At 37.0% G+C, this 14,358-nt stretch overlaps 1 protein-coding gene across 1 annotated transcript in view; it reads right to left on the bottom strand.

Moving 5' to 3' along the window:
* TRPC4 (transient receptor potential cation channel subfamily C member 4) overlaps nucleotides 1-14,358 on the bottom strand; it is a 128,966-nt gene that overhangs the window by 46,746 nt on the left and 67,862 nt on the right. Inside the window, exon 4 of the mRNA XM_021541882.4 lies at nucleotides 12,320-12,838. Coding sequence (XP_021397557.3) covers nucleotides 12,320-12,838 — 519 coding nt within the window. The remainder of the gene's footprint in view (nucleotides 1-12,319; nucleotides 12,839-14,358) is intronic.

Raw genomic sequence — 14,358 nt, 5'->3', positions numbered from 1 at the left:
TAGTTCTTTCCTCTTATGCAGCTCTGCAATTTGTGGCAAAACATTAGAGTTTGGTATCTCAAATAAAAACCTGGAGTTACTCTCACTGTTGTTGTAAAGATGTCTGAACACTGCTGGTTTCTTTCATGGTGAAGAACCAGAGAGAGGAAGGAATCCATAAAGAGCACATTTTAATTAAAAATTACATAAGCATCACTTATAAGGTTGTTCAGGCCTCTACACTGAAAAAATCAGGGACAGAGTCTGAGCATTTGACCCCAGTCATCCCTACTACCTCTTGTCCCTTGCCTTGCTCCATTTTTTATTTTTCCATTCAGGTCTGTGCAAGGCAAATCTGCAAGCTTTTGAAGTCTGAATACAAATCCCTCAGCATCACTCAGTCGTCCCATCAGGCTATGGTCTGTTTGCATTTAGCAGTACAGACAACCTTTCAAAGACCAGTCCCTTGCTCAATATTTTATTGATTTACACGATACATTTCTGTGTTAGACTGGTGTTTATAAATCTTATCGCATGCTTCTAATAACCGGAAAACTCAAGGGATGTTTTTGTTTGGCCAGATTCCATAGCATTCTCTTATGGAGATAGGGCACAATACATCAGCTTGTAATACCAGGTAAAGGAAAATAATTTTTTTTAAAGTTTGGAAGAAAATTGCCATTTGTTAAAAGCAAGAGGTAGAAGAAGCATATGTGGAAGGATATAAACAAAGTTTTTTTCAGTCCCTGAAGGTTTGAGGCTACATTCTTCCTCGACAAATCAAAGGCAATTTGTTCACTGCCAGAGAAATCTACTTCATAGGCTGTTGTCACTGCCTGTATAACATACATGCCCTGGCCTCTGCTCCAGCAAGTCATAAAGGGTACACTTCTAAGACAGAGCTGCTCTTTAATCCTTGCGAAAGATACTAGTACTCTGAAGAAATATTTTCTTCTTTTTTTCACTCTTCTGCGATGTTTCCTGATCATATGTATGAAAGCATGATTCTTTAAACTGAAATCTGATAGTCAGTGATACATTACAATTAAGAATAAAGAAACTTATTGTATAATAAAATATAAGTGAGTACAGAAAGGAAAAAGCCCAAATAAACATACAAAACCCACTGAAGTTCCTATGTGACATGCAATTTAAATTTAGATCACATGTGTACCTTTATCATCCTATATATAACATACAGACTTTAACAAAATCAGCTGGGTCAGAGAATTCTGCTGTGGTCCACAGAGGCCATTCCTGAACTAGGAGCATCCCCAGCTAATGTTATTGTCAGTCATCTTTTTCTCCACAAAATCCAGCCTGCATCTGTAAAGGTCTCATACTAATGCCATCAAACACTGTAGTCAGGAATGAAAAACATCTTCTTTACCACATAACCCTTTTAAATTTGCACCCAAAATACCTACTTGTTGAGGTTGTAGTGGTGAAACTACAGTTTCTCTTTATTACTTACTGCTGCCCACTCTGCACCAGTTAGTATCAACCCTGACAGAATCCTAGCTCTCCCAAATCCAGCCTCTATCAACACAAAAAAATGGTGATTTCTTCAGCATTCAAATGCTTCAGTGATAGGTTGAGAGGAATGGCAGCCAAAAAACTCCATATTTTATAACTAAACTATATAGTCAACTAAATTGTATTTTAATTGTATAGGAAAACAGCTGCAGCACTCTCTATGATTTAACTGTGGGCTCCTTTATTGCTTCATTCTAGAACTTCAAAGATAATCCAACACCAGTATTTTTCTCTGGGGAATTTTCGAAACTCTGACAAGGGATCTCTAACCTTGACAGCTCACAAAGGTAAAAACTCACCTCTTCTTTGGAAAAAAGAAGACTTGATGGCAGATGTATTATCACTACTGCTTGAGGAAAATGTTTTTCTTCCTCTGAAGTACTGAGCTTGATAAGCTTGTTACAATTCCCAGCTCTTCCATGGAAACTGAGGGAGGATAGAAGCCAAAGGACCCAAGGCTGAGAGAATATTTATGTTTTTATTGGCAGAGTATTTACATTGGCAGTGTTACAATGGGTCAATTTACATTGATTGTGTTTGTGAAGGAAGGACAGCAGCAAGGAAGGGAACTTCTTTTCCTTAATTTTCTTTTTGAAAATTATAGGATAATAATTTTCACCTGAGTGTTTTGAAGTGAATCACCATATCTGTTGAGAAGTTGGTCTATGAAGAATAGTATGAATTTGCTAAATAGCTCATGGTTTAATTATGGTGTTGGTTTCACTATTTTTCTTTTCTAATATAAGTATTTGTGTCTTATTCCTGTGAAAGGAATATCTGCAAACTGAACACTTTGTCATTCTATCTTCTGATGTAATAAATAATTTTATAGAGATCCACACTTTTCCTTCCTCAATCACCTGAAAATTTATATTGCTTGATTGCTTGAAACTCATTGAGATATTGGGAAGTTAAATATCCCTAGAGTACTATTGCAATAATAATAAGAACAAAAATACTGTTTCTGAACTCTTAATTTCTATTTAGGGTTTCTCTTTATGCTTTCAGCAGAGATGCCAGGTTATATACTGGCAAACCTATAATATATGAGAAAGACTAAGGTAGCCAGATTCTTTAACACCACGGGAGAAGAGAGACAAGTGTGTGCCATCCTCTGTACACTTGATGGTGGAGACTTCCCAGCACACCGACTACATATAGTGTGTATGTCTTGTCAGCTCCTGTCATTAGATCGCAGAAAACCCAGTCTGGAAGGGACCTCAGCAGGGAGTGAGTTCCTTCTTTTGCTTTGCATGCATGGGTGGCTTCTGCTTTATTTATTAAACTGCCTTTATCTTAACCCATGAGTTTTCTCAGTTTTACTCTTCTGATTCTCTCTGTCATGCCACTGGGGGAAAGTGAGCAAACGATTGCACAGTGCTTACTTGTCAGATGGGCTGAAACCACAACAGGTATGTTTACTCCAGCTGAAAGTTGCACCAGAAAAGAAAGATAGCCTCCAACCCATATAGCCTTAAGTATTGATAAGGCCTTGTTTGACCATCACTCATACAATGTAATTTGCATACCTGGAAAGATCATTCTGAAAAGAAAATGTGCTCCTCTTGCCAGGCTACTTTTGCCAAGGTTTAATACAGAATAAAGGTTTTTTTCATAGCCAAGTTAGGAAGACATAACCTTAATTTACTATGAAAATTATTATTTCTCCTCATTTAAGTGTTATTATGCTACTTACTTTTAATGTAATTTGGCTGATACATTTTTATTGAGAATAGGGCCACATGCAATGAAAGAAAGTATTTTTTACTGTATATAAAAACTATCCTTTATTTCAGAATTTTGAATGATTTTGAATAAATTCACTAGAAGTTTCAGCTTTGGAAACAATGATGAAGTGTCTCAACACAAGTGCAGTCTTGCAGGTTGTCATAGACCTAACAGTTCTGTCTTGCAAAACTTTCCATCTGATCTTCTGAATCTTTATGTAAAATTGAGGATTTTTCCCTCAGACCAAAACTCTGAAAAGCAGCGTTGCATTATGTTTACTTCTTCAGGCAGCCCCCTTAGATCACAAAATACACTGGAAGGGATTCCTGTAAACAGGTTCACCATTCCATTTTAAGGGCCATTTCTGGGTCTCAGAAAAACAGAATATCTAGACTTAGAAAAATAGTCACTGTTAGTTACCTTCCAGAAATTATATGCTATTCTTTTTAGCCTGTATAACACATCTAGTTGTCCCTTGTCACCTTTACAATAATTGTAAGCAACATAGCTAGTGACAAAAATAATTTTGTTCTTGGATGGCCTGAGTTACCTGGAAATGTCTGTCTCTTCCCATCAATGATGAAGGAACCCAAGGCTGGGCTGCTGACATAGGTACCGTAGTTAAACACCTGAGGTTGTGTGGAATGAGTCAGGAACTCACAGCACAAGCCCACTACAGGAATGGCTATTTCTAGTTTCTTTCTCTGTGCTATTAAGAAGGCAGAAACAAACATTTCAACTAATTTTATTAATAATGTGTCAAACCTTTTTTACATGATGTTACACTTTCAGCTTGTCTTAATGTCAAATGCCATGTAAGTGAGTCGTGTCTCTTTGTAAACCTTAACAGGGTTGCTCATAAAGCCTTTAAGGTCAGCTATTTAGAACAACCTCTAATTTAAACAACTACATTACCCTGATAATTAAACATTATTGTCTTTTATGCTCAGCAGCCAGAGTAAAACATGTCCTCTTCATCTACCTAAAAAACCTAACAAGCCAGACATTATACTTGACCAACACAGCATAGGCATGTTGCACTTTGTAGACCTTCAGCGATTTCTGCTTTCTGAAGATCTCCACTGGTCTTTGTCTGCCACAGAAGTTAAAGACTCTCACATTTATCTAATACTATTCAGGAATGAAACACACTCAAAGAATAGAAGCCATGACTTGATTTATTAATGTAATAACATGGCAGATGATGTTCAACTCTGGATTTCTTTCTTCTCCTATTGATATGTATTCACCTTGGCTTTTCCGTGTTCTCCAAAACATTCTCTAAAATCTTTCCTTATCAAGTCCTTTCTAGTTTGCAAGTGCTCATCAACAAGTGAGACAATTTTCTCCATAATAAAAGAGTTTTCAATTTCTTGAAATCTTTTCTTAAAATGTCTTATTTCTGTGAAATGAGATCTCAAGAACCAACATATTCCAACCCTGAAAAATGTCATCCATTATTTATAGAAGAAAGCCAAGTGTCTCTGCAAGGAGGACTTGTTGATAGTTTTGTGTAAACATTTTCAATCCTCTTTGAAAATGCCCTAGAAGTTCAAATGCCAGCATTCAAAACTGAACCCTATATGACTTTCAAAATGCGAGTTCCACTTTGTCAAACACTGCAATATTGAACGTCTCCTAAATTTTCTACTTTAGTTCCTGGAGCTAGCAAGTTTAGAAAGTAATATTTTCTAATCAACTGAATATATATAGATCTGATCTCTTTGGGGGCACAAGAGTGAGTTCATCTAACAAACATTTGTTTTTCCTTATAAACCTTTTGTTTGACAATGGATGCACATATTGATGGAGGCAATGCATGAAGACACCCTTTGCTATTTTATCTTCACAGCTAAGGCTTACACTAAATCAAGGAAGGGGCAAGGAAGGAAGTGAAAAGTTCTCTGCGGACATCTGGTGGAACAAAGACAGATTAAAATAACAAGCAGACAGGCCTAAAACAAGTTTGCTTTGGCTGTCTTGTTTTATTGTTCAACAAACACTCAATGTAGAGAGCCAGACAAGAGAAAAAATGGCACACCAACAGCATGTAGAAGCTTTAGTGTCAGCATGTTCAAATGCCTCAGTCGCTCTTATTTTAGGCCAGATAAATCTAGCACAGGAATGGATCAGTTAGTTTTTGGACAGAAGAACAGAACACTTTAGGACATGATATTAAATCTACCCCAGGTTTGTAGGGAAGCTTGTAGGTGCATTATCAGGGACTCCTTCAAACCATTTTCTGCTGCTGCCAGTCTCAATGGAAGGGTTGTGCACTGCTGTTAGGGGTTTGCACTACTGGTTGCTCCTGTTTGAGGCATATATCCCAACAACATTTCTTATAATGAAGATGCAGAAAAGGAATTGAAATGAGAGATTTCCATTGTACTTCATTAACAGAAAATTTCCTCTTTGAGTTAATTACTTCCATCAAGTGTTTGAAATAAAAAGTTGCTGATCTTAGTTCATGAATAGTTTAACTGGAACTGTGATGAGAGGGTTGCAACCTGTGTGTAGCATATAGCATTTAAAAGTTATTGATGCCTTCTGAGATGTCATTAACTACTTATTGCTGAAATTAATTTCCCCTTACATGGGCTCTGTGCCTCCAGAATTCAAAGCCTCTGTTACCAGAAGGTAGAAATTGCAATTGATGCAGTAAATTGTCTAACTTGCTTCTCCATTTTCAATGCCTAGTGAAGTACTTCTTCAAAATGAAGAACACTGTTTCCGTATCCAGCCACAGAAGCAGAGAGAGATGTCTCTGGAATGAACTTAAACGTCTTATCTTGAACAGACAGGATCTCCCTCTGTGCATACCTCTGTCTATTGACTGTATAAGGAATTTGTTCACATATTCTAGGAAAATTGTTTCACCACAGCTAAATCTGTAAATACTTAATCTGTATTAAGCAGATATGCCCTGTGATCTAGGAATGAGGGAAGGCTGTTGATATTGGCCACCTGGACTTTAGTAAAGCCTTTGGCACCATTTCTCACAGTGTTCCTGCTGGAGAAACTGGAAGGTCATGGCCTGGATGGGAATACCCTTCATAGCTTAAAAAACTGTTTAGATAAGTGGGCCCAGAGAATGGTGGTGAATTGAATTACATCTACTTGGTAGCTGGTCACTAGAGGTGACTAGTGTTCAGTGTTGGGGCCAGTCCTATTTAATATGTGTATCAATTATCTGGATGAGGGTATTAACTGCACCCTCAGTCAGTCTGCAGAAGACACCAACTGGGAAAGAGTGTTGTTCTGCTGGAGAATAGGAAGGTTCTACAGAGGGATCTGTACAGGCTAGATCAATGGGTTGAAGCCAACAGCATGTGGTTCAACAAGGCCAAGTGCCAGGGCTTGCAAATGTGTCATAACAACCCCAAGCAGTGCTACAGGCTGGCGGTGGAGTGGCTGGGAAACTGCCCAGTGGAAAAGGATCTTGGGATGCTGTTCAACAGCAGCTGAACACGAGCCATGTCAGTGGCCAGGTGGCCAAGAAGGCCCTGGTCTGTATCAGCAATAGTGTGGCCAGCAGGACCAGGGCTGTGATTGACCCCCCTGTATTCAGCACTGATGAGGCTTTGAATTCTGTGCTCAGTTTTGAGCCCCTCACTACAAGAAGGACATTGAGGTGCTGGAGCGTGTCCAGAGAAGGGAAACAGCAGGAAAAGGGTGTGGAACACAAGTCTCATGAGGAGTGGCTGAGGGAACTGGGGTTGTTTAGCCTGGAGAGTAGAAGGTTGTGGTGAGGTAGAGGTCAGACTCTTCTTCTAAGAAATGAGTGATAGAATGAGAGGGAATTACCTTAAATTGCACTGGGGAGGTTTAGATTGGGTATTGGGAAAAATTTCTTCACCAAAAGGTTCGCCAAGAACTGGAACAGGATGCTCAGGGAAATGGTTGAGTCACTATCCCTAGAAGTATTCAAAAGACATGTATGTGTGACACTGAGGGACATGGTTTAGTGGTGGACTCAGCAGTGCTGGGTTAATTACTAGAATTAAAGCTTTTTTCCAACAGAAAGGATTCTACAACCAATGAGAAGAAGGCTTTATATGTGTAGCAGATAATCTACTCACCTAATTCATACTATTTAACAATCTGTGGACTTCTTACCTATAAACATGGAGACTTTTACATGATTTACAAAGCAAACATATGACCTAGTTTAGAGTACCTGACTCTAGCATAGAAAAATGTTTGTCAAATTTTTTGAGTACTATAGCTGAGTGTCTGCAGAAATGGGTCTTCTGGAGACATGTACCCAAATATGTATATATCACTCCTCTCAGTTATGCAATTCATAGACTAAACATGTCTTCCTCTGGTGTCAAAAATGTCCAAATATTATCAGAGTCTGGTTTTTGTGAGGTTTTGTTATTTTTTACGTGGAGACTTCTGAGTGCACCTTTGCAGCCTTTTGACAAATAGTCATAAACAGAGTGACTTGCTACACATGGCCACTGTGTTTCTGCTTACGTTTCAGGTGTGGGTTAATTTTAAACACAGAATAAGCCTTGTTGTTTTTCTGAAGCCATTCCAGTTTACAGAGTCAGTAATTCATGCTTTTGCATCTGAAAGACTTTTAATGATAAATCCATTATAATTAAAAATTAAAAATATTATTAAGAACATAGCAACTTTACATTTCAGTAGTTTAAAATTGTTTTCTCTAGAAATTGCTAAAATAGTTTTTTGAAAATCAGTAATTCTTGCTTTCTATCATGCCTATACTGGTTTCTGTAATAATATGATATGGATGATATTAGCTATAAGAATTTAATTGGCAAACATGTTAAAGTCCAAGTGTATTTAGAAGTAACTGCAGACAAAAAAATCCTTTATTTCATTGAAATGAAGTGTTTAGACACTTACATGAAATAATAGATTTGAAATGATTAGGCATGTTTTCATTGAATTTTTAGGCACGTTTTCACTGAATTTTTGACATTATTGTGAAACATTTTCATTTCACTTAGGCTGTGTTTTGCACAAAAAGCTAGCAAGAACTGATGATTCCTTTTTAAAAAGTCCTCTTTTGAGCAGAAGCAAACAGATGGATTTTATTACCAAAACCAAACAACTTCTTTTTATCCTGCACCATCACTTTCCTAGAAACACTGAATTGATCCAGGAAATCTCAATATCATATTATTGTATTTAGTATTTAATTTGGTTTGAAGCTGATTTCCCTAAAACATTTTTCCTGAAATTATTTCTAATAAGGCCTGAACTCTTGTTAATTCTTTAAATACATCAAATTGTTAAATGTACTCCCTTTTTCACTCTGCCTTTTGCTAGTACACATTCTGCAGCTGCTCACAACTCAGAAAAACAGGTCCTGCCCATGGGAAGAGAGAGCATCTAGAGGTCCAACTAGAGGTATTTGAGAGAGTTGTAGTAGTTAAGCAGCTGCATGTCTAGTAAACAGGGAAAGAAAGTAAAATTTAGGATTTTTTTAATCAAACCTTTAAAAAGTTAATTCAGGGCCAGAAAAACTTTAGAAAACTTAGTCATGACACATAACACTGGATGGAGGCTATTTAAACTATGCATTTTCTTTAGGTTTTTAAAGATAAAAGCAGAAAAAAGCTTATAAAAATCTTTCCAGACTGCTAATTTGAAATATACATAATTTAACCTATTTACAAAATAAAGTATTCCAAATATACCAGAGATTGTGTATTTGTCAATGAAGAGAAAGCATAACCTAAGAATGGAAAAGATTAAAAAAAAAAGTGAACCCAACCTAAACCAAACAAGCCGGTGTTCATTCAAGAAGTGAGAGAGAAAAGCTCAATAGTTACATACTTAAAAAATCCTATTTCTTCTGTGTTGATATAAGAATGTCTAATAACAAAGCAAAATGAGACAGTACTACCAATAATTATAACCTCATCCTGTTACTGTATTTGAGCTTATACAGTCATAGCTTAAATGAAATGGGACATTTAGCATGAGGCAAAAATTAATCAGGGATATAAAAGACTAGTATAAGTATTTAAATCACACTGGTTAAACTTACAGTGAAACCAGATTATATTGATTCAGCCTATTAATCTCCCCTTCTTTAGTTCACATGTATAGGAAAATTAGTAAGCATTGTAGTAAGCACTTTTTCAAATTTTTCTAGTTATATTCTTAATACCTAGACAGAACTAAAGCTAAAACAAAGTTAACTGAACAGTGAGAGAAACTGGGGTTTTGCTATGCTATCTCTGTTAAAAACTCTGAACATATAGGCCAAGAAAACATATATTTTGCAATGAGTGGAAAAGATTACTATTTACTAATCAATAGAGAGAGCTACTATTCTCTTCTACTTAATTGTATTGCTGCACCAGAGGTTTGCAATCAATTCAAACTCAGATTTGATGTGAACCACAAACAAGGCTTGGGATTTGCCTTCTACATCCTTACATGGAGCTGCAGTTAATTCAGATAACATTTTAATTTGGTTCAGAAACCAGGGAAACTACTCATTGTATGCTTAGAATCTACCAAAATGAATTTGTGGTGGCTTTCATAAAACCAAACTTCCTTATTTGAGACAACACTAAACAGCAGGACAAGAAAATGTCTGTGCAGAATGCAGGGTGGCTGTATGACTTCAGAGAATCTCTCTTGTTTGCTGTTGGTTGTAGCCCAGGCAACAGTACGTGTCAGAAACAGGCACAAGCTTCTTTGCTTAACTGCACCAGTGATGCAAAATGAACATAAAAATAATGGCACCTTGGATATTCTACCCATGGGCTATGCTACAGAACCCCACATATTCTGGCAGATACTCTCCTGGTTCTGCCCCATAACTCTGTACAGATATTATGCACAGTCTTGCCAGACATTATCCTGCAAGGTAAACTTGAGACTATAAATCTTTCAACCTCCTTAGATATTAATAAAGATCGATGATCTTATCAGGGAAGTTTCTTTGTTGGTAATACACTGTAGGTTACCTCTGACCTAAGAGAATCGATAGGTTACCTGACTGACCTCCATGGACTGAGAATCGATACCACTGAGACGCCTTTGCACATGAATGAGAATCAGTATTAAGGCAAGTGTGAAAGGAATGGAAATGCAGAGATGAGCAACTTTCACTGTGGAGAATCTCAAATCCAATTGGCATAAAGTTCTTGGTTTGTGGAAGGCCCACTTCAGCAGCAAAGTGGAGAACACGGAGAGCTCTAAAAATTAATCTGCTTTCTTAATTTCCACAAAAACAGGGTGATACCAGAAGCTTGCAGACTACTACACAAAACACTGCTTAATCACTTGAATTTCAAAGGACTTTTTCTGTTCATTACAAGGCATTTCTAGATCTATATTTCAAGCATCATGTAATTTTGGAAAGTCCTCAAAACTTCTGAACTTGGTAATTTTCTTTACTTGTGTTTGTCAGTTTTCATTTCTTTACACAATGAAAATTCTTCACCATCCACTTGTTTGCTTCCACAAGTACCCTAAACCTGCTGTTCTACACCATCCTGGGTCTTGAGATTAAACCAAGTTATATTACCCAAAGACTACCACACTGCTTTACAAGACTTAGTTCTAATATGTTTACTTATTTAAAATGACAAAAGGAATTACTTCTAATAATTTTTGGTATTATTTTCAGCTTGAAAGGCAAAAAGTAATACTTAACTTCTGAACAGTTAATCATAAAAAACAATGTAAAAAGACACACACATCATTACTTTGTCACTTTTAGCTGCAATTTTTGGACTGAAACTGGACATTCTGGACAACCAGATTTGATTGCTTACTTGTGGAGCTCTGAACTCAGTCCCAGTATGGCATTAGAGTGTCCTTTGGTAATAGCATGAATAAAGGTTGAGATTTTAAGTATGGGTTTTAAGATAAGGGGGGAAGATAATGCATTCTTATCTGTTTTGCTTTATTAAGGCAGGGAATATGTTGACTGAAATATTATACTATAAAACATAAAATTATGCAACACATTTTCTGAAGGAAAAAATGCTTATTAGAAGACTTATTAAGTCAGAGACTAATTGAGGGTTTTTTTTCATCACTACTTCAGTAGTTACCTACCTTTACAATAGCTTCTTAGGATTACTAAATTACATTTCAAATGAACAAAATAATCATTTAATGTTTGGTTATTATTTCTTTAAACCTTTCTAACATAATAACTTAACACATTTACTACTATATTTTGCAGAACAGAGATTTAGCATGGATACAATTTAACATGGAAGTTTTTTAAGCATTTGCTGTAATGAATATGAACAAATACTAAATACTTACATTTGTCTTGCCTATAAACTTCCATAGTTCAGCTGACTTGGTATGTACTGTTTCCCAATAAGATTATATGACATATTCTGACATGATGATGTGCAGGAATTAAGTGAAGGTTTGGAAATATCATGGGAACTGTCTTCCTAACTCACTTTTGTGTCTTGCTTTTTTTGCTTTTGCATGCACAAAAGAAACAGAGTACTTTTAAAAATATATGCAGACATCCTCTGATTCCAACTGAATTTGCACATTGGTGAAACAAGTGTATTAATTCTTAATTGCCACGGACACAAATACCCAGGTATTTCCATTTTGAATTCTTTACGTAAGAGAGTCTGAATGCCAACATTTTTGGGAGTCATGCATGGCTATGAAACTTCTGTTTCAGTATTTGTAATAGCTACTTTTTGAAGAAATGTCTCTACAGAGGTACCTCTAGCATGTGTTTAAACACAGCTGCCTTTTTCTGTCAGACACAGTCCAAGTCAATTTAAAGTATGCTTTATATATTTCTCACCTTATTACTGAAGAGCACTTCAGAACACAACTACTGAAGACTACGTCTTTTCAGGTGTAAAAGAAAAAAGTTTCATAGAATCTGGGCGAGAAGAGAACATTTTGAATTCTGATACTATCAAACTGTAACAACTATTCAAATTCATCTAATTAAAACTATAAAAAGAGCAGAAGCCTAGTAGAATAAAAAAAAAAGATAAGCAGAAATTTGTCTCAGTTAAAAGGATGTATTTCAGGCTCTTAGCTATCACATTACTACTACTGAATGCGCTCAAATATTCTCCAGCACACTCACCTCTTTTTGACGGTACTTAATTGCCAGTTTCAGTCTTGCAAGATCATTACCACTTTGTTCTTCTATCAAGCTATTATCATCTCTGTAATTAAGAATAATTTCCAATTCCCTGGAACTCCGTGTCTGATCCAGGAGATCTTTTGCAAATTGCTTGCATTGCCGTGACAGTTCCTCATACTCTGACTTAAACTCGTTTTCGACTTTACTCAGTTCCTGCAGCTCCCAGCTCAGTTGAAAAGCGGTAAGGAAGGGATCCTCACTGCTCAAAGCAATCAGTGATGGGCTTGCCAGAGCCTTGTAGATATTGAGTCTGGACCGAGAGTGGCGGAGGCTGTCCACATCTGAGCTTGAGACACATTCGACACAGTTACAGCGCACCTCGTGTGGCCTGGGCACAGACACCCCTTTCTGCACAAGGAGCTTTATGATTTCATAGTTGTTGGTGTGGGCAGCCAGAATAATAGGTGTGATATCCGGCGTAAATTCTGAAAACTGCTTGTCCAGAAGCACTGGTGGCACCTGTGAAAGAAGGCAAAAACCCTTACCTCATTGAACAAGAGTTACAGAAAATTAAGCTAAAAATGGCTTACCAGGTAATACACTTAATGATGGATCTTTATTTTGGTCCAGTGTTGAAGGAAATTCTTTCAAGATAACAATTCAATTAGCTAAGATAATGTCTTTCCAGTTAATGAATTGCTATAAACAGGGTGTGATCTTTCATAGAACCTGTTTGTACATAGACAACAGATCCATTTATTAGGGCAAATTATTAGATAAACAAGGATGAGTTAGACACAAATACTCCTCCCTGGTCCCTTGAAGTGAGCAAGATGGAAATTTTTTCTTGTCTCTCACTGATTTGTCTCAGTTTCATAGGGAAGAAAGAATCATGTGGAGCATAACTGTGAATCTCTGAAGGAAGCAATGGCCAGGACACAGGCAAGTTAGATTTAGAAAATAAAATGGTGAAATAAATGAGAAGAAAATATTTGTTTTCTTAAAGAGAATGTTGAAAATAAGGTTGTTTGGAAAAACAAAGATACTTGCTGCAAAGAGCTTAATGTCTTAAGGCTCAGTTTTACATTCACCTGCACAAAGAAACATATTCTATTTATAAGAAAACAGGGGAGTTAGTAGAAAAAAGGCTCCCAGAGACCATTTTTAAAGACTCTTCTGATATGCATTTCTGTCTTTTCAGTCTTCTTTATCAGAAGATTATAAGGTTTTTAATTTTAAGCATGTTTCTTTATTTTACATTACCAGATTCTAAAGTCTTTCCCAGGTCAAAAAAATTTGTTTTATTAGTATGACTGTGAGTGTAATTAGCCAATGTCAATCAAAAAATGATATTGACAATCAAAAAAATGACATCACATACAGACTGACTTTTGACAACAGTCAATATCCAAGTACAAACTCAATTCACAGAGCACCACAGAGAAGTGCTCTTTCAGGAGGAAGTAAAAAGAAAAACATTTGACTCAAAGTTATCTGAAGGCTAGAGAAACAGATGGCCATCACAGGGAGGAAAAAATTTTTGATGCAAGTCTCATGAGAGCACCATGACCTCACTGCCAGGTGGAAAAAACACAAGTAGAGTAGGAGGGGTAAAACTGGAGTGGAAAGTCAAGACTCGAGATCTGGCATTCAGGACTGTAATCACACATCCCTACAAAAGCAAAACCTGCCTGGCCATAGTGCATTGCTGACCTTAAGCAGCTGTGCCAGATTCTGAGAAGGTATGTGGAGTCAACAGGCAGAAATCCTTTTTCTCCCCTCTCTTGCACTCAGACATGCGTGCTTGGCTTGGCACTGAGTCAGGCTGGCACTGAGTTTGTTTTAGCACAGCACTGCAGGCTGACTGAGCTGGCACACCCACCCTCATGACCCCGTTCAGAGGGTGCAGCTATCCTCACAGGTGGATGGTCACAATCAGTGGTTCTGAGCCAAGCATCTTCTGTGCAACTTCACTTTTGCCTTCTCTGTTCTGAGGTACAAACATAATGGTGTAGCATATGCAGAGAAACACAGGTTAA

The sequence above is a fragment of the Lonchura striata genome, chromosome 1, assembly GCF_050655825.1.
Source record: "Lonchura striata isolate lonStrDom1 chromosome 1, ASM5065582v1, whole genome shotgun sequence".
Lineage (NCBI taxonomy): Eukaryota > Metazoa > Chordata > Aves > Passeriformes > Estrildidae > Lonchura > Lonchura striata.
Note: the sequence above shows the minus strand (reverse complement) of the source record. Positions and strands in the feature narration are given on the sequence as shown.